This window comes from Eubalaena glacialis, chromosome 20 (assembly GCF_028564815.1).
Source record: "Eubalaena glacialis isolate mEubGla1 chromosome 20, mEubGla1.1.hap2.+ XY, whole genome shotgun sequence".
Taxonomy (NCBI): Eukaryota; Metazoa; Chordata; class Mammalia; order Artiodactyla; family Balaenidae; genus Eubalaena; species Eubalaena glacialis.
The window spans coordinates 12792535-12812092 of NC_083735.1; the positions used below are offsets into that span (position 1 = coordinate 12792535).

The window sequence follows — 19558 nt, forward strand, 5'->3', positions numbered from 1 at the left end:
TTCACTTCCTCCATTGTTGGCCATGATTTCGCACAAAACGCTCTTGCCGAGGTCGCCTGAGACCGCACAAGTGACGGAATCCAAGCGCCCCAGCCTGTCTTCCCTGGTCTTGATCTGACAGATCCCTGCCCCACGGGCTATTCCCTCTTGCTCTTTACCCCTTTGGATTTCATGACACCTTCTGCTGGAATTTATTTGGCATACCTGGCTGCTCCTGCCCAGTTTTCTTTTGCCCATCTCTTCTTCACCTGTACCTGGTATCAGGATTTCTGTAATCGTCTTGTCTTTGCACCCTGCAGATCTCCTTGGATGATGGCCAAATTTGTCTCTTAGGGCTCGTCCAGAGTTCCAGATGCGTATATTTGATTCCTTACTGTGAGGCTCTTTCCGGTCTGCCCCGCTGGCCTCCATTTTCATCTCCTGCCCTGTCCTTCCCTGGCACGGGACGATGCTCCAGCTGTGCCCTGTGCTTCCTTGACTTTCTGCCTTTCTTTGCATTTGTTGGTTCTAGCCCTGGTCACCCTCTGCCCGGCCCCCAGGCCTTCCCTTTCGGCCGACTGCCGTATCCTTCTAGGGTCCGTCCGCTCAGTCCGTCTGCCCGCTGTTTCCCAGAGGCCTTCTCTGGCACCTGACCCTCCACCTTGCAAGTCCCCACCCCATTCTGAATTAGTTACCCTGTGCAGGTATTTCTTAGTACCAGGTACTTCAGGATTTTACAATAGCCCTTGTTATATTGCATTTAAAGTACTTATTTGTATGTTTTCCCTCGCTAAATTGTGAGCTTCTTGTGGACTGCATCTTTATTTTTCTGTCTTTGGGTGCCTAGTATGATGATAAACTCTTACATGTTAGAACAAAGAAGAGCTTTACTGTTTAACTCACAGATTAAAAGCTTTCTGTTTGTTTTTAAAGAAGTTGAAGTGCATTTCAGTTATAAATTATGCTTCAGAAAGCACTATTCTGAATACTTCAAAACTTGATTATCAGAACATAAATGTTTAAGTCTCGCATTTTGCTTTGGTACAGTAATGGTACCCCAGTGGCCTGGTGAATTTACTGTGCCCTAAAGTGCCCCAATTACCCACAGCAAGTAGTTTTCCCACTAAAAAGGATCTGGTCCGTTATCTCATTAATCTTGAAGACATTCCTGTGAAGTAGTTAGGGAGCAAATTGTATTATCTTCTCTTAACAGCTGGTCTACACATATGTTGTATCTTGACATTGTATAGTTTCAGCATTATTTTCTCCTTATTTCAATAAAAAAATGAAATTAAGACTGCTTGGCTGTTTAATACTATTTCTATGTAACACTGTTAAATATCTAGAAGTAAAAGTTTTGACCTTGACAGTGATAGTTATTTTAGGCCCTAAGTATTTTGTGATAGAATTCACCTTTTAGTGGCTGTGTGTGCGGAGTCAGGGTGTAGATATTGATGGGGGTGTTTGTAACTAACTAGAAGGTAATTATGAAGTACTGTTTGTAAGGTTTTGATATTATCACTACAACCAGAAGCAAATCACTTTTTGATAGGGTCAGAGTTGTACCTTAACTTTTTTGTCTTTTAGTAATTAAGGTCTTATTTACATATAAGAAAATGCACAGATTTTTTAAAAATATTTATACTTTATTTAATTTAATTTTTATTTATTTATTTATTTATTTATGGCTGTGTGGGGTCTTCGTTTCTGTGCGAGGGCTTTCTCTAGTTGTGGCAAGCGGGGGCCACTCTTCATCGCGGTGCGCAGGCCTCTCACTATCGCGGCCTCTCCTGTTGCGGAGCACAGGCTCCAGACGCGCAGGCTCAGTAATTGTGGCTCACGGGCCTAGCTGCTCTGCGGCATGTGGGATCTTCCCAGACCAGGGCTCGAACCCGTGTCCCCTGCATTGGCAGGCAGACTCTCAACCACTGCGGCACCAGGGAAGCCCCGCACAGATTTTAAGTACGTATTTCAATGAATTTTGACAAATGTATACTCCTTTGTAGTGGCCAGCCAATCAAGATATAGGATAGTCTCACCCCGCCCCCAGAAAGTTCTTTCCTGTCCCTTGCCAGTCACCCCCTCCCCACTGCTGCAAATTGTTTTGATTTCTATCATCACACCTTAGCTTTGCCTGTTCTAGAATTTCATATAAATGGAGTGTGTGTTCAATTTGTGAACGGAATCTTTTACTCACGGTATTTTTAAGGAATATACTACTGATACACATAATATCACAGATGAATATTCATTGTACACATATCTGACAAAGGACCCGTAGCCAGGATATATAAGAACTCCTGGAAATCAACATTAAAAGGACAAACAAACCAATTTAAAAACAGGCAACAAACTTAAATAGAAAGTTCCTCAGCTCTCCTCTCTCATCTCTCCCCATGCTGTCTCGGAGAGATTGGATGGTGTGTACTTCATATTACCCTGAACCAAACTCCTCTGTATTAGCTTTGAAGCAGCACATGTGTTCAGGTTTGATGAAAATTCCTCAGGTGTATACGATATTTAATATGGAGTTGTTTCCTTTAGGAGAAACGAAATAAATTTTTGACCCTTCTACATCATCTCTGATTTATTTCATCCTTTATGTTTTCCTAGGAGGATAAACTGTTAAGATATTTTATAAAGAAAAAATTTAGATACTTAAAATATCCAAGTAGAACGTATTATGCTGGTAGTGATACTAACACTTATTAGTTAGCATCACTGATAAGTGATAATTTACATATTTCATATAGTTGTCAAGTTCAGGGACCTCTTCTTAGTCACAGTCATCCGTCTCTTCCCCCTGGATGTAGAGTTGACATAGATAACTACGCCTTTCTTCTTAAACCTGTTGTTTTCCTCACTTCAGACTGTTCCTTCTTTCTCTCCTCATTTGCCTCATATTCCTTTTGAGAGTCCCTGTATCCTGTCACTCCCCGAAGATGTGGCCTTACCCGCCTCCCCCAGCATGCTGTCCTTGATCTACAGCAGTACCATCCTTTGCCATTACTATGTGAATGACCCTTCTATCTGTCTTTCTGACTCTGATTGTCCTAATATTTGTCAAACATTTCCAGTTGTAGGACACTGCTACCTATTTTGCCATTGAAACTTCAAAACAAACACGTACAAAATGGGATTCTCCAGTTTTCCCTTTGACTTGATTATTTTTCAAAACATAGTCCTCATGGTTACTGAGTTGGAAAATGTAGAATCGTCTTGTCAATTCTTGTTGATTTTTTCCTCTGTATTTTCAGATTTGCTCCTTTAGCCTCATTTTTACTGCCATTTTCCTAATTCAGACCCTCATTGCCTGTGCCTTTTGTTCCTTTCCCTTTAAAAAATATTTTTTAATAGAAGTAATAGATGTGATAGGAGAAAAGTAGAAAATGTGGGTAAATAAAAGGAAGAAATTATCTGTATTCATACTACTCAGAGATAATCAAGTATTCTAAATCTTGTAGTGTGTATCCTTCCAGACTTTTTCATATTGATACACACACACACACACACACGAGTGTTCAATATATTGTATACATCAAGTGGGATTATATTACATACATACAGTTTTATAAACTGCTTTTTTTTACTTAATGTATAATCTTTCATCCAAAAAATTTTCTGCACAATCATATCAACTCTTTTGATAATAGAACCTCACATTTCTCTCAGATGATCTTCCTAAAATATAGCTAAGATCCTTTCACGCCCTTACTTGGAACCTTTCTACCGCATACTGTTGCTTACAAAATGAGTTTCCTATTTATTAACCTGACGTTCGAGAAACCATCTAGTTCCTCTTGGAGTATTGGGAAAGAAGTGAGAAAGTAGAGCAGAATTCTAGTACCACCATCACTAGCAGAACAAAGGAGAACAAATAAAGCACCGTATCCATTCTGAAGGGCATGGCTGCAGCTACTTAGAGAAGGCGCTTTAAGCTGACAACCCAAATGCTGAGTGAGTTAACAGGCCTGGAGAACACGGGGATGGGGTAGGCTTTGGGAGTTTGGAGGAGAAACTGCCTGGAAGAAGGAAGACCCACAAGTAAAGCCAGAGGTCTGAAGAGGCCTCAGGAAGCAGGACTTAATGAAGGAAAGAAAAGAAATTCAGCGCGGCTGAGGCTGGTGTGAATGAGGCTGGGGAAAACGGCTGGAGCGGCAAACAGGGGTTTGGTCCTTGAAGGGCCTCTTGTCTGGGACCTTTCAAAGCCCTTCTTAATCACTGCCTGTTCCATGGGACCTTACTTTTTCAGCCAGAGGAAAGTCCCATGTCTCTAAACTTCTGTGGCACTTGACCTTTCTCTCCTCGGGGCTCTTACCATTTTCTACCATATAAAACAGTTGTTGTTGTTGTTGTTTTAATTCCTGTGTCACAATTTCTTCTATACTTTGTAATTTCTTTGGAAGGAGGGATCATACCTGAACATCTTGTTTTCCCTAGTGCATGCAGTAGATGCTCAATTGTCTGTAGAACAAACAGATAAGTAAACACAGCAGATAGTTTCTATAAAGGAAGATAAGGAGAGTTACTCATATTCATTTCATTCATTCTTCCTGAGCACAGCAGAAATAGAAATGTGCATGAGAGACAGAAATAATATTCCTTTGAAGAGTCTAATGTTATCTCCCCTGATAAGCTCTTGTAACTCACAACGTGTTCTCTATCTATAAAGTTCCACATCTATAAAACTGATGGAATGTGAATTCCCTTGAGGTGCGTGACATTTTAACAGTATGTGATATATTACTTCTTTCATATAGTAGACAACATGCAAATTATATTGCATTATAATACAGTGATCTCCCAAGGCCTCCAGGTCTTAATAAAAAAATACCACGTTTGTATAATATACTTCTTTGAGTGTTTACATTTAATAAATATTCTTCACAGATCTATTCAGCAAATATAACTGATGGAGATGAAGCACAATCTTGCTTTATGAAGGCTTCTTCAAAGGTGCCTCTGGGAACCCACTTTTGTAGTTCATATTTGAATGGGGCAGTATGTTGGAAATGTCAATATTTCCTGCTGAGTCTCTTGTAGCATCCAGTATTTAAACCAGTCGACTGGAGTGTTTCTGCTGATGTATCCAAAACAAATGCTGATAGTTTATTATTATTATTTTCATTGTACTTTATTCATTTAAGTGTCAGTCAGTGTTACTTTCAGGGTTTGGTGGCAATTTAGCTGTTGACAAGCATTTTATTGAAAGTATGCCAGTTTGCCAATATGTAGGGAAATATGATTAGGTAAAACCTCTAAAGATATTGAGAGAGAACTGGGAGTACGTATCTTACTATAGCTATTATAATGTATAAACACTTCAAGTTTTTCATGTACATTTTCAATTTGTATCATCTCTTTATTTGGTTAGTTTCCTAGTTATATATCGCACTGTAACAGGTTGCATTTATTATCTTGTTGTTTCTGCGGGCGCTGAAGCCAAGCAAGGCTGAGCCAGGTCCTCTGGCTCCAGGTCTCTCACAGGGTGTCCTCACGGTGTGAGCCAGGCTGCGTCACCCCCAGGCATGACCGGAGGAGGCTTGCTTCCAGGCTCACTCGTGTGGTGGCTGGCACGATTCATTCAGTTCCTCGTCGGCTGCCGGCCAGTCGCCCCCCTCATTCCTCGCTACGTGCATAGGATGGCGTGTAACCTGGCAGTTGGCTTCACTAGAGCAAAAAAGCCAAGGAGGGCCAGGCAGAGAGGGCAAGACGGCGGTCACAGCCTCTTGTAACCCAGTCTCCAGTGACACCCAGCCTCAGTCTGTGTGCTCTTTGTCCGAAGCCAGTCGCTCACGCTAGCGAGTCGCTCACATATTCAAGGGTGTGCACACTAGGAGGTGAGGATTATTGTGGGTCATCCACAGTTAAGACCATAAATTTCTGTTTGTTAGAGGATGAATTCTCTGTACTTTGAGTCAGTTTGCATTCATATATAGAAATATTGGAAATGAATGTAAATGTTACATGTTTGGATAGCCAGAGACCTGAGTTATAAGGAACATTTAAAATGGAGACGTTTAGGCTCTTATTGGCTGATCACTATCTACTCTCCGTGTTACCCAGACACCGAGCCTGCCCCTTGTGATGATGCCCTTGAAGATTCTTGGCTGGGGAGCTGTCTGTCCAGCGCTGCCCCACTCCTGCATATCTTCTTTGGACATTGACTCTAGCGTATTTTTCCCCACAAATACATGAAATTTGCCTCTTTTGCACATTGAAGTATTTACATCTTTAAAAATTAGTGTTCCGAATACTTACTACTTTAGAGAAAGCGCTGACGTTTTCACTAACCACTGATGGAAGGGAGGGCTGTAGGTCTGAGGCAGTGGTGACGGTGCCTCTGGCTGACCCAGGCCTCCCTTGGCCCGAAGGGGACCCAGGCTTCACGTCTGAACCACTGTAGTGTTATCACCTATCCCTGGAGACCAGGTTAAACATTTCCAGAGCCAGCCTGGCCGCTGGAGGTAATTGTGGTCACAGCAGATCATCTCCTATCATTCTCTGGGTTTTGACTCACTGGAGTCCTTAGGGGCAACCAGAAATACCGAGTTGGGGTACATTAAGGTTGAGAGTCACACACAAAGCATTTTGAAGACAGTACACACCACTGGACATTCCAGCAAATTGATAAGTTAATTATCCGATCCTAACTTGTCAGGAAGAGGTAGGTCCTCATGTTCATGCAGTGGCCAGCCCGTATGACCCATCTGTCTTGATTGTACCTGGGATTTAATTTCTAGAGGTGGCTGAGTGACAACACAAAGAGGTCGGTGCCATCGAAAGAAGTTGTACTACTTACAGTCCCCAAGAGAAGGGGGCCACATCACACCATGCAGGGCCACATGGGGAAGCACCTGGGTCTGTCAGGAGGCAGAAGGAGCGAAGGGGAAAGCATGGGCCAGAGCCTTTATTTTGGTTCCCTCTGGGAGGAGTGGGTGAGGCAGGGGAGGCAAGTTTGAGCAAGTTTAGGATGGGATGTTTTGAATAATTCATAATTCCATGCAGGAGGCAGTATGTGAGCTGTTGCAGAGCACAGACTCTCAGCCACAGCCGCTCATGGGAATCACTGGAGGACCTTGTAAACCTACCATTGCCTGGGTTCCACCCACAGAAACTCTAAATGGTCTGGGATTTATTTTAGAGCTCTCTAGGTGATGCTGGTGTGCAGAAGTGCAGAACCAAGAACTGTGCCTTAGGGTATTCTCCTTAACCCATGACCGGGGTTTGGTCTTTTTGTTTGTTTGTTTTAAAATTTCTGAGCCATTATGGACTAACTGATATTTTTGTAAAATAACAATAAAAATGAATTAGAAAAGTTGAAAAAAATGCAAAATGCAAGCCCCAGTATTACTATTATTAGAGTCAACAGATATACAATAACTGTATGAAATTGCTGTAAACATTTCAAAATGTTTACTCTTGATATCTGTACTTATTGTCACAGACACGTAACAGAGTTCACGGACTGGTGCTGGTCTGCAGACCACACTTTGAGTACTGCTGATGTAGAGGGCAGCCTGGCAAGAGTCCTGTACTGAGTGAACAGAAGCATGGGAAGCAGGTTGGGTTCAGATCATACAGGGCCATAAAAGCTTGGCTTTTATTCTGAAGGTACTGGGGAGCCAGAGAGTTCTTGAAAGGAAGGGCCTGAGCACAGCCCTGTTGCTGTGCTTACTTAGGCAACATTGTGTCTGAGGGATTGGCAATGAGGATAAACTGCTGACAAGGACCTGAAAGGGGTAGGGATGGGGAGGCACTGGGTAAAATAAAACAGAAACTCTATCGCACTTCTGGAGAAGTCACTTCATACCACTAATAAACTACTTAAAGGAGGTAAGAAATAAAGATGGCTACTTTCTTTAAAGCTTAAATAAAAAAACAAAAAAACCATCATTAAACTCTGAAAAATAACCCACCTAATATACTTTCAGAAACCACACAGATTGAAGACCCAAGGAAACAATGGAGGGGGGAACAGGAGAAGATGCTCAAGGACTATCTGTCCGTGGCTCAGGATGCCCTCAGGACGCAGAAGGAGCTGTACCACGTGAAGGAACAAAGACTGGCCCTGGCCCTGGATGAATACGTCCGGTTAAATGACGCCTACAAGGAAAAGTCGAGCTCTCGCACCAGCTGTAAGTACAGCGTGGCTGTTCAGACCTGAGAAATGGGGACCAAGTCGTAGGTAATAGAAGGCCACTTGGGTTTCTGTGGGACTTTGTTCTGAGTCCTGTTCCTTCCCGGGCAGGAAGAGTCCCTCAGAGCCACGTGAGGCTGAGGGCACACATCAGATTTCTCAGTAAAACCCCTCGACCCCATTCCAGATAAAAATCTCCTCACTGGGGGATTAATGTTTACCTTTTCAGATCAGGGCAAGTAATTTGGCCCTTGTGCTACTCTTGTACAGTGTTTGCAGTGGGACTAAACTAAAACTGGAGCTATTAACTAGAATGAAGTTTCTGTTGAACACCTGAGTTGACCGACCTCTCTCTCATCTCAGAAATTGATAATCTGGAGCTGGCCTTGTTTAAAGAAGCATCTGTGATGGGCCCAGAAGTTCTACTTAAATTACAAGTTTCTGGATAATGCAAAGCTCTGATAAACTGGGTCTGCAATAAGATTCTCTAAGATTTTATCCATAGATATAAAATTCAGAGGAAAATGAGGCACTGGGGTCTTTATAACATTCCTTTTTCTTGAAAAAAATTATAAAGGTTTGAAGATGACTTTTTATATTTAGGTGTCTGATGAATGACAGTAAAGGAGTTATAAAGTTAAGTAAGTATCCACAGAAGCATGTAAATCTTGTTGTTTTTAGAGTTTGTAAATTCCAAGTTGACAACTAGTTATGCAACTTGTACAAGTTACTTTTTTTTTTTCTTTTTTCCCTTTGAAAGTATTCTCAGGATCTTCATCCAGTACTAAATATGACCCTGATATCTTAAAAGCTGAGATCTCCACTACGCGATTAAGGGTAAGACTTTTTTATTGTGGTTCTTCGTGGAATGTATGCATAGAATCTGGAAGGGGCCTTTGTGGTCATCTGCCCTCTCCATTCAATGCAGGAACCCTTTCAGTTATCCTCGATGGGTAGTTTTTCTGCTTTTGTTAGAACATATGAGTGATTGAGATTGTTCTTTCTATTGAGAAAGAGTGTGTTCCTTTTCTGGGCAGTTTTATTATTTGCAGTTAGTATACTGCATGAAAATTTGAGTCTGGAAAACTTACTTTTCCTTATTGTGCTGAAATACACGTCCAGAGTTGAGCCTAGTTGCTCTTTCATCAGACAACCTAATATTTCAAGATGCCCATGGTTCACATCACCACGTCACTTCCTTTTCTAGGTCAAATTTTCCTAGTGCCTCACACTTCCTCATGGGTTGTTTGCTGATCTTTACCCTAAATCTTTTTGACCACATTGCTGTTAAGGTCACAGCTTGTTTACCCTTGATTTTTGGAGTCTTACGGACTGTTCACCAAGTAAACAAACTCATGCAACCAATACATAGGTGATGAAAGAGATTATTGCCATGACCCCAGAAGCCCCCATGGTATCCCCTCATCATCATCCTTCTCCCTAAAGGTGACACTAGGTGACCTTTATTGGCAATACTCTAAGTTGATTTTCTGCCTGCTTTGAACTTTGTGAAATTGGAATGCTACCCCATGGATTACTGATGGCTTCTTTTGTTCAACATTTTGAGATTCATCTACATTCACTTCTATTGCTGTAAAGCAGTCCACTTTCATATAGATACCATGAATTCTTTATTTCTTCTACTGTCTACGTACATTAGAGTTTATTCGAATTGCTGGTAATTAAAAATTATGCCTTAGTGTACGTGCCTACTACACATGTCTTTGGGTGCACAGATGTACACATTTTTGTTGGTTATGCACCTAGGAGTGGAATTGCCGTGTCAAAAAATATACATAGCTTCAACTCGAGCAGATACTGACACACGGTTTTGGGCCTTGTTACTTTCTAATATCTGCCCTTAAAGCTCTAAATTACTTTCTGCGCATGGCTTTTGCCTACATCCCATAGGTTTTGAATTTTGTATTTTTATTATCAATCAGTTCAAAATATTTTCTAATTTCTTTATGATTTCTCATATGAGGGTATTGCTTAATTTTTAAACAGGTTAGGATTTTCTTATCTTTTACTATTGGTTTCAACTTAATTCCACTGTGTATTTTTTCAATTCTAAAATTTCTATTTATTTTTTGTTTCTAGTTACTTGCCCAAATTCTGCACGTTGATGTAATAATTTTTTTGAACGAAATAATCACAGTTATTTGAAAATTCCATGTCTTAATTAGTATGATATCTAGATTTCCTGTATGTTGGATTCTTCGGTCTGTTTTTTTTTCTCTTGATTTTTGGTCAATATTTGACATCTCACAGCTGCTTACTTTTAATTAAGAGCCATATATTATGTATGAAAGAGAATAAAGATCATTTGAGGTTTAGGATGATCTTGTTATCCTTCAAAGAGGATTTAGTTTTGCTTCTTATAGGCAGTTAGTCCAGGGGTAGATAGTTTTAATTCAGTCAGGGTTTGAGTTTTCTGAATTCTGGGCTTCATTCATTTTTCTCAGAGTGGGTCTATTTCCAGTTCACTCTTTCTCTTAGGGCGGAGCTTTTCAGAATCCCAGGTGAACTCCTGGGGTGTTTCCTGAGGGTCCCTTTGCTGGATTGAGGCTGGACTCCAGTCTCTCCCCGAAGCCTCTCAGCTCTGTGGGACAGCCAGTGCTTTTCTGTGTGTCAGGCTCTCTCAGTCACTACATTTCCCCGGCTTTTGACTTTCCCTACACATATGCAACTGCCTCAAAAGGAAAAACAGTGCCAAGTTGGGATCTTGACTATGGGCTTCCCTTACTTGCCTTAGTCATTTGCCAGTGTCTTCAAATAGATGTTCTTTTTTGTTTTGTTTTACCTCACAACTTTTCTATTGTTCTCAGAAAAAGAGTGTGAAAAAGTTCATCTATATACCTCTCTCCAGTCTGGATTTCTGGGTTTCACTTATGGAAGTCATTGTTAGAAGTGTTCTTTTCTACCATAAACAACCCTTACTCTGTCAATCCACCTTTATTTCTCTGTACGTTCCTTAAGAACTTCATGGGCTGGTTTGTGGGATGCCTTACTGCTCTGTGTCTACCATGTGTATACATTTCTGTCATCTGCTAGGCAGATACCTTATCTAAAAAAGGAGGGTGGGGGGAGAATGAAGGTATTTTGTCAAAACTTACTCTTGCTAAACTTCAGTATTCCCTTGAGCTGTGCACTTCTCAAGAAGTTATTACTTATTATTACTGCCCTTTGAAATTTTAACCATTTTTCACAGTTCTTTTCTTTGTAAGACATATTGTAAATGGAATACCTCAACAGGCTGTCATAATCTGTCCATTTAAATGCTATTTTAGGAAAGATGCAAACTAAGGGAGGGATTTAAAATCAAAAGTACATATAGGATATCTCACACAAATAACTGTTAGAAGGAAATGGAGCCCCGTCTCACTGGGGGAGATCCCAGAAGATCCCAAGTAGCCCTGTCCCCCAGACATGTCTCCTAATGCAGCAGAATCCCTCAGATAAAGCTTATTTTGTGCCAGGTTTAATGTGCTCTTAATATCAGAAGCCTGTGTTTCATGTGTATGGCATCACTGTGGGACCACAAAAGTGAGTCAGGAAGGAGTGCCTTCCCCACGAAGGTGCTTCCCTCAAGAAGAGGTAGAAGACATTCATAATAACTGTGATGAAAGATGAGAGCACCTCTTCCATTAGCAAATAGGTGCTTGTTTAACACTTCCTGTCAGTGCAAATGCCTTTTTATAGAAACACTTCCTTAGCCCATTGGCCCTTGTGGTCCATGCTCTATTGTGACGTTTTGAGCTGTGTCGTGGTTTGAACATGGCGGGGCAGATGGTTCCCTCTCTCTGCCATTTGAGCACTTTTTGGCCAGGTGGCTCTTTGAGAAGGCCCCAGCCATTCAGAAGTGGCTGGGTAGCTTGAGCAGAGTTTCATGGATTTTGATAACCTAGCTTTTCTTGGCTTGCCTATCCTGTAGAATCCCTGCATATACTAGTCCCTTTCACAAAGTAATGCCGCAGAAATAGTAACTCATGAATTAGCTAACTCTTCATTGCTTTGGTGTCTCAGGGGACCTGCCTGCATTTTGGGTCATAGTAACAATTTTTCAGACGAAGCCAAGCACTGGCCTCATACTTCATTATTTTAATGTAACAATATTAGTAGGTGTGCTTCATTTGTATTATTGAATTACAGCAAATGGGTCAAGTATTTGAGAATCAGGTATTTAGGAACATCTGTCTAAAGCATCTGTTTTGTATTATTTTATATTATGGTCATAGGTATTGGTGATCATTGGGCTTTAGTTTCCTCCTCGGGCTAATGGGATAGCAGTATTTCCTGGCATCTTATTCCTAGTTGTTGAAATGGAGAAATGAATAAATTAATGCTCTTTTAATAATATATTCATAACTTTTAGAGGTGGGTGTTTAATTTCTTGAGAAAATCTATTTTTTTAGGAAGAGGAATGTAAAAAATTTTACGCCAAAATTTATTATTTCATTCGTTCGTTATAGATACTTAGGATAAGGAATGGTGTATCTTATACAAGCTCAACCTTCAATTCAATTGATATTTTTAAAAATTTATATCCCAGATTACAAATAGGTGAAAATTGGATGTAGAAAATTTTTGCTGAATTTTGATTGTTTTTACTATTGTTTATCAAACTGAAATAAAATGTTGGAAATGTAAAAGTATAAATTTCTTTAGAAATACAAATGTATTTGAGAGATTTATTGAGCACCGCAACATATGATCTGATGTAACTTTTTTTTTTTAATTTTTAATTAATTAATTTATTTATTTTTGGCGTGTTGGGTCTTCGTTTCTGTGCGAGGACTTTCTCTAGTTGTGGCAAGCGGGGGCCACTCTTCATCGCGGTGTGCGGGCCTCTCACTATCGCGACCTCTCTTGTTGCGGAGCACAGGCTCCAGTCGCGCAGGCTCAGTAGTTGTGGCTCACGGGCCTAGTTGCTCCGCGCCATGTGGGATCTTCCCAGACCAGGGCTCGAACCCGTGTCCCCTGCATTGGCAGGCAGATTCTCAACCACTGCGCCACCAGGGAAGCCCTGATCTGATGTAACTTTTAATTTTGTCAAAAAGGAAACAAACGCACCTTTGGTTAAATTATTTGCTCTCCACACCAAATACATGGCTGGTTAGTGGGCATTGCTGTTGATAACAGGGTGCTGTCTTTATTCTCAGATATATTTATCCCCACATTGTTAATATGAATTCACTTTGAATTATTTTTAGCAATGGTGATGGACTTAGAAAAGCCATCCACGATCTCACCTGTTTGCAGTCTTGGGCACAGATTTTAAAAGAATGGCAGTTGAATGTAAGGGTTGGTTTGTAACTGTGAATGGAGTTAGCTCATGTGCACATCAAACTATGACACTTTAACCAGTGATGTAGCTAACATACAAAGGTCATAGCAGTGTGCTTCAGATGAAAAGAAATATGCCTTCTGAGAATGCAAATTGCTACAAATAAGGATTGTCTCTTGATTAGACATGAGTGATGTCTTTATACTTAGCTTACATCCCAAGTTCTTTCAGCTCCAATTTCCTGATCTCAGGGTTTTGAAGGAGATAGAGCAATACTGATTTGCAGTAGCAAACTGTACATCAGAAATGGTTATTCTTTTAAGATGTCCAGAAATGAATTTATGTTGTAGTTGGTGTTGGGTTTGAAAATAGTACAACAGTCTTCGTGAAGTTTGAATGAAATGAAGAATGATATGACTTGATTCACCTTCACTAAAGAAAAGAAGCAAGACTGAAAGAGAAAATGGGAGAGAGATACTCTACTTAATGCAAGAACTGGTCTTATCTCTGTTAAGACATGCTAATAACTGGAAATGATTATATTTCATAGCACGGTAGTGTTTTTTTCAAAAAGCATACTCAGTAGAGTGAAATTATAACACTTAATCACATTTATTGATTTCATAATGTTTTGGTTCTCTCTTTCTTTCTCTCTAATGATCTTGGTCTCCTTTTCTAGCTTTGAAGGGTACTATACTGCAGGCTAAATAATTATACGTCAAAAGAAATTCTTCATCAAAACTGTGTTGCTGGGGGAGGAGGTATTTAGTTTCTCCTCACTTGGGTGAACTACTGTCTCAGTCTCTCTGGCCATGACTTCCAGACTTCTCCATCTTCACCCTCATATCCATAATGCTCATGGCATTTTACAAAATCAGATGCAATTAACTTCTTCTGTGAGAGAATGTACAGTCTAAGCAGACAGGAACAAGGAATAAGGATTCCTAAAAACCAATTTTAAATGATTCTATGAAGCCTGCAATACTCATTCTCTCAGTTTTTTGAAGGACTGTGGGAGTTAAGCTCTGTGGAACTGTGTGAGATAAAGATATTATAATGAACACTCAAACCAACACTTCGTTATATTTTGATACTTTTCCTTGACATAAACCCAATAAATACATTGACCTAATATGTTCATGTTAAATTTTGAGAGAATCAGCCTCTTGAGGCCACGACAATGAAGTTGTGAGAGGAAAAAAATAGCTATTTATACTACATACATCTCTTATGAAGTTAAACATACACTCAAAATGTTACCCAGCAATCCCACTTGTAGGTATTTACACAAGAGAAATGAAAGCGTATACTCAAAGACTTCAGTGTAAACATTCACAGGAGCCTTATTCTTACTAGCCCAAACCTGGAAACAGCCTTCAGGTTCACCAGTGGATGAATAGATAAATAAATTGTGGTATATCCATAAAATGCAATCAAAAGGAACAAGCTGCTAATACTCATGACATGGATGAATTTCACAAGCAATATGATAAGTGAAAGAAGCCAGTCATGAAGACTACTTACTGGTGTGCTTCCATGTGTATGAAATGCTTGAAAAGGCATAACTGACAGAAAGCAGGACAGTGTTTGCTAGGAGCCAGGTGGGGATGGACAACACAGGGGCATGAAGAAATTACCTTATTTATTGGTTCTAATAATTACTCATTTAAATCTTTTCCCCCCACATAGAAAATGATCACTTATTCACTTTTATTGCTGTTATAATTTATTATAAACTATTTATAATGAAATTCACCAAATTTAAAAGTACAATATGATGAGTTTAAACAAATATATATATTTTTGAAGTTGATTTCAGTCACCCTCTTTTCTCTGTATGTAACTATTCATAAAAACCAGGTTGTTGGGGCTTCCCTGGTGGCGCAGTGGTTGAGAATCTGCCTGCCAATGCAGGGGACACGGGTTCGAGCCCTGGTCTGGGAAGATCCCACATGCCGCGGAGCAACTGGGCCCGTGAGCCACAACTACTGAGCCTGCGCGTCTGGAGCCTGTGCTCTGCAACAAGAGAGGCCGCGATAGTGAGAGGCCCGCGCACCGCAATGAAGAGTGGCCCCCGCTTGCCGCAGCTAGAATAAGCCCTCGCAAAGAAACGAAGACCCAACACAGCCAAAAATAAATAAATAAATAAATAAATTAAAAAAAAAAAAAAAAAAACCAGGTTGTTTATAGAGGTCTTCATCTGACTTTTGTATCTTTTATCCTGATGGTAGACTTGAACAAAATTCTTGGCCCGTATAAATTGCTAATTAGATGTAGAGATTACGAGATCTAGTTTTTTTTTTTTTCTTAGTGGGGAGTAGAATTCATCGTGGTTGGTATTACATTATCTCCCTCAGGCATACAATGTCCCATTTTTCTTTTTTATTATAGTAGTAGTCATTCATGATCATCATATAGGTTATTTCATTAAGGATTACAAAATGATGATAGTCTAATTATATTATTCCTTATTTATTTATTTGTTGGGATACTTCTATAAAGTGAAATTCCACACCCCCCAACTGCTACTTGTTATTTGCTTACCCTCAGCTCATACTGGAAAGATGAATAAATATTAGATTATTTTCCTTTTTAAAAAAAAAAACAAATTTCAAATGATGAGCTATGTCCTAGCATCTGTTAGAGATGACCAACAGAGTTGAGTTTGTTTGTTTAAGTATCACTGTGTGATCACGAATTTAAACATTATTGATATGTCATTGCAATTATTCTTATTGAACCTCACATTTTCCTGTCTTGTGCGTATAGGAGCCTTTTTATATTGGCTCCTGAGGCCTTTGATCCCAATATTTTGATAGTTTCTTTCTCTTTGGTCTGGAAAGATGTTCTTGATTTTTTTGTATAAGGTCTGGAATCAAACATTTCTCCAAGAAGCTCTGATTCTTTTTAGTGAGAAGTGGTATTTAGAGACCACAATCTATATGCATAAGTGTTTATTACAGTTGGGTTGGCAATTGTATATAGGTCTTTATCTTAATATATTTAAAATACTTAAATCTCCAGTAATTACAAAAGTGTGATATTGACACAAAAATGGAAGATCAGTGGAACTGAACATTGAAGAATATGCAGAAACACCTTGTCAAATTTAAAATGTGATAAAAGTGGCACTCCATATCATTAAGGAAAAAATGGATTATTCAGTGAATGCTTGGGACATATCTTGGCCCATTTTAAAAGAAATGAAAGTGAATCTGTACCTTTTTCCTTTAATTCCAGATGGATCAGCAATTTAAATGTGAGGAGTTCAATCATAAACTCAATTAAATTAGCCACAAGACATTTAAAGCAATAACAGAGCACTAAAACTTGCTTTTCCCTAAGAGAATTTGACACGCTGGGTGAACGTCACCTTCCATAGTCTTCTTTTCATGGTCTCATGGAGACAAAGCCCAACTGCGTAAAATTGGGACCCAAAAGGACCAAACCCTCGGTGTGAGAGGAGCTAGGATTGAACTCCTCCAACCCTGCCACCCCAACACACCTGCCACTTCCATCACCCGCCAGAAAGCAGTAGGAAAAGTGACCTGTTTGGAGAAACAATGAGAAACCATTCTGACCTCTGAACGTATCACCATCTGACACACCTTATATGGGTTTGCAGGCTGAGTTAACTCTTACCTGGAAGGTCTGAGAAACTGCAAGCTAAACACTTAATTTGAGCTGTGGCAGGTCTAGGCAGTGGCAGGTGGCTGTGCTGCCAGTTGCCTGGAAGTGCATATCCTCTCTGGAGGAACGCACCTGCACCTGTGCCTTCCACAGGTAGAGCTCTAAGGGTACAAACTCATAGCCAAAAATCACAAATTTACACAGAAACAAGGTCACATCAGTAAGAACCAGCAGAAAAAAACAGACAATAGAATCAGGTCTTCAAATGCTTCAGATTTTGTTGATTTTAGATACAGAATGTAAAATGTGGGTGTTTAATATGTCAAGAAATAAAAAAGGAATTGAAAATATGAGTAAGAAAGATACTATGACTGTGAAATGACCAAGGATATATGGGAAAAGAACTAAGTAGAACTTTTGTAAATTAATCATATAATGGTTAAAATTCAAAGCTGCCAGAGGAGAAAAGATTATTTGCAAAGGTCTGACAGTTAGAGCGATACACCTGACTGTTCCATAGTGATGATGGAAGGAAAATGATAATGTAATACTTTCAGTGCTCTAAGAGAAAATAACCATCAACCAGAATTTTATACACAGGAAAACATCTTACATGCATATGAATGAGATAAACATGTTTTCAGACAAAATTTGAAAGTAACTAATGGCACCAGAAGTTCTTCACCATTGAAAATACTAAAGAAAGCAGAAAAAGAGAGAAGAGAATAGAAAAGGCAAGCCAATGAAAAGTTTAATGTAAGATGGGTAAATTAAACCCAAATAATTAGAAATAAGTGTAATTGGATTAAATGTTCTAGTTTAAAAGACAAAGATTTACAGACTGGTTTTGGAAAGAAAAATCTACCTATATGATGCTTATAAGAGACACCAGAAACAAAGATACAGAAGAGTTAAAAATAAAAGGATGGGTAAAAAAGATGCAACAATCAAATTCTAATCAGAATAAAGCTAGTATTGGGACTTCCCTGGTGGTCCATTGGGTAGGACTCCACGCTCCCAATGCAGTGGGCCCGGGTTCGATCCCTGGTCAGGGAACTAGATCCCACATGCATGCTGCAACTAAGAGTCCACGTGCTGCAACTAAAGGTCCCGCATGTCGCAACGAAGATCCCACGTGCCACAACTACGACCTGGCACAGCCAAAGTAAAAAAAAAAAAATAATAATAATAAAGCTAATATAGCTTTGTTAATTTTGGAATAGGTAGATTATAAGGCAAAATGCTTCACTAAGAAGAAAAAAGAGGGCCACGAATCTGTTAAAATATGGGCCCCCAAGTATAATTGAGCACAGTTACTTACAACAACACCATGTTGGGTAAATGAAGCTAGACATAAAATAATACATACTGTATGATTCCATTTATATAAAGTTCAACAAAGACAAAACCACTTCTAGGGTTGGAAGTCAGGATAGTGGTTACTTTGGGGAGAAAGAAAGGGTTAGTAATTTGGTGGGGCACAGGAATGGCTTCTGGGACTTCTTGAACTTTTGACCTTCCCATGGGTGTTTTACCATTCATTTACTAATGGTCTACTTAAGATATTTTTTTTCTTTTTTGTATGTATGTTGTACTCCTAAGTTTAAAAAACTTAGAGGCTACTTAATTTGGAGGAGAACCATACACTTCTAAATAATAATGGGTGCTCTTTGATAAAATTAGTGAGTAAAACGTTGAGAAAAGGGATATTTGTGTAGCCTCAAAGTATCTCCCCACAAATATGTATTACTTAACTCTGGTGATTTTAACATGTCCACTAATCTTTGATACTCCTCTCTTCTTGAGTATGGACTGGACTCGTGATTATCTTCTAACAAATAGAGTTTGGAAAGGGAAAAACAGTAAACTTAAAGTGAAGAAATCTAGGGATTTGCTACCATAACTAAGTGATTAAGTTTAACATCACCAGTGATGTCAGGTTGATAGTATGTACCCCGGTGTCATTCGATGAGAAGGACACATCACCTCTGTCATATTCTTCCTCCCAATCTATAACCTCAGTCTAATTATGAGAAAGCATCTAGCAAACCCAAGGTACACTTCACGAAACATCTAACCTATTCAAAAGCGAACAGGTCATTAAAGATGAGAAAAGACTGGGGAAGTGTCACAAATTGGAGGAGTCTAGGGAGACATGACAAGTAAAGACAACATGGTCGGATCCTGGGGGATCCAAGTAAAGTCTGTAGTTTAGCTGATACTGTTAGTAGTGTCAGAAGAGAATTGGAGAAAAACTTTTAGCCTTGCATGCATATACTAGAAAATAAGAAAGTCTTAAAATTAATGAGCAGTGAATTCAATCTGAGAACAACAGAATAAATCTGAAGACAGTTGATGAAGGGAAATAAAATTAAGGGAAGATATTATTTAAATAATAAACATGGCTATAATAGAGGAGATCAACAAAAGCATAACTTAGTTCTTTGAAAGAATGATAGAATTGACAGATGTCTGTCAGGATTGATAAGAGAGAAAAGAAACAAGTAAAAATATACAAGGAA

General features: G+C 39.5%; 1 protein-coding gene across 3 annotated transcripts in view; it reads left to right on the forward strand.

The window, feature by feature from the left end:
- The window catches only part of WWC2 (WW and C2 domain containing 2), a 163139-nt gene that overhangs the window by 87293 nt on the left and 56288 nt on the right, over positions 1–19558 (forward strand). For 2 of the 3 annotated variants that reach the window (XM_061177545.1, XM_061177547.1), the window contains exons 3-4: positions 7914–8117; positions 8880–8956. In XM_061177545.1, coding sequence (XP_061033528.1) covers positions 7914–8117; positions 8880–8956 — 281 coding nt within the window. Of the gene's footprint in view, positions 1–7648; positions 7816–7913; positions 8118–8879; positions 8957–19558 lie in introns of those variants that run through there. The other variant, XM_061177546.1, reaches the window with a different exon arrangement.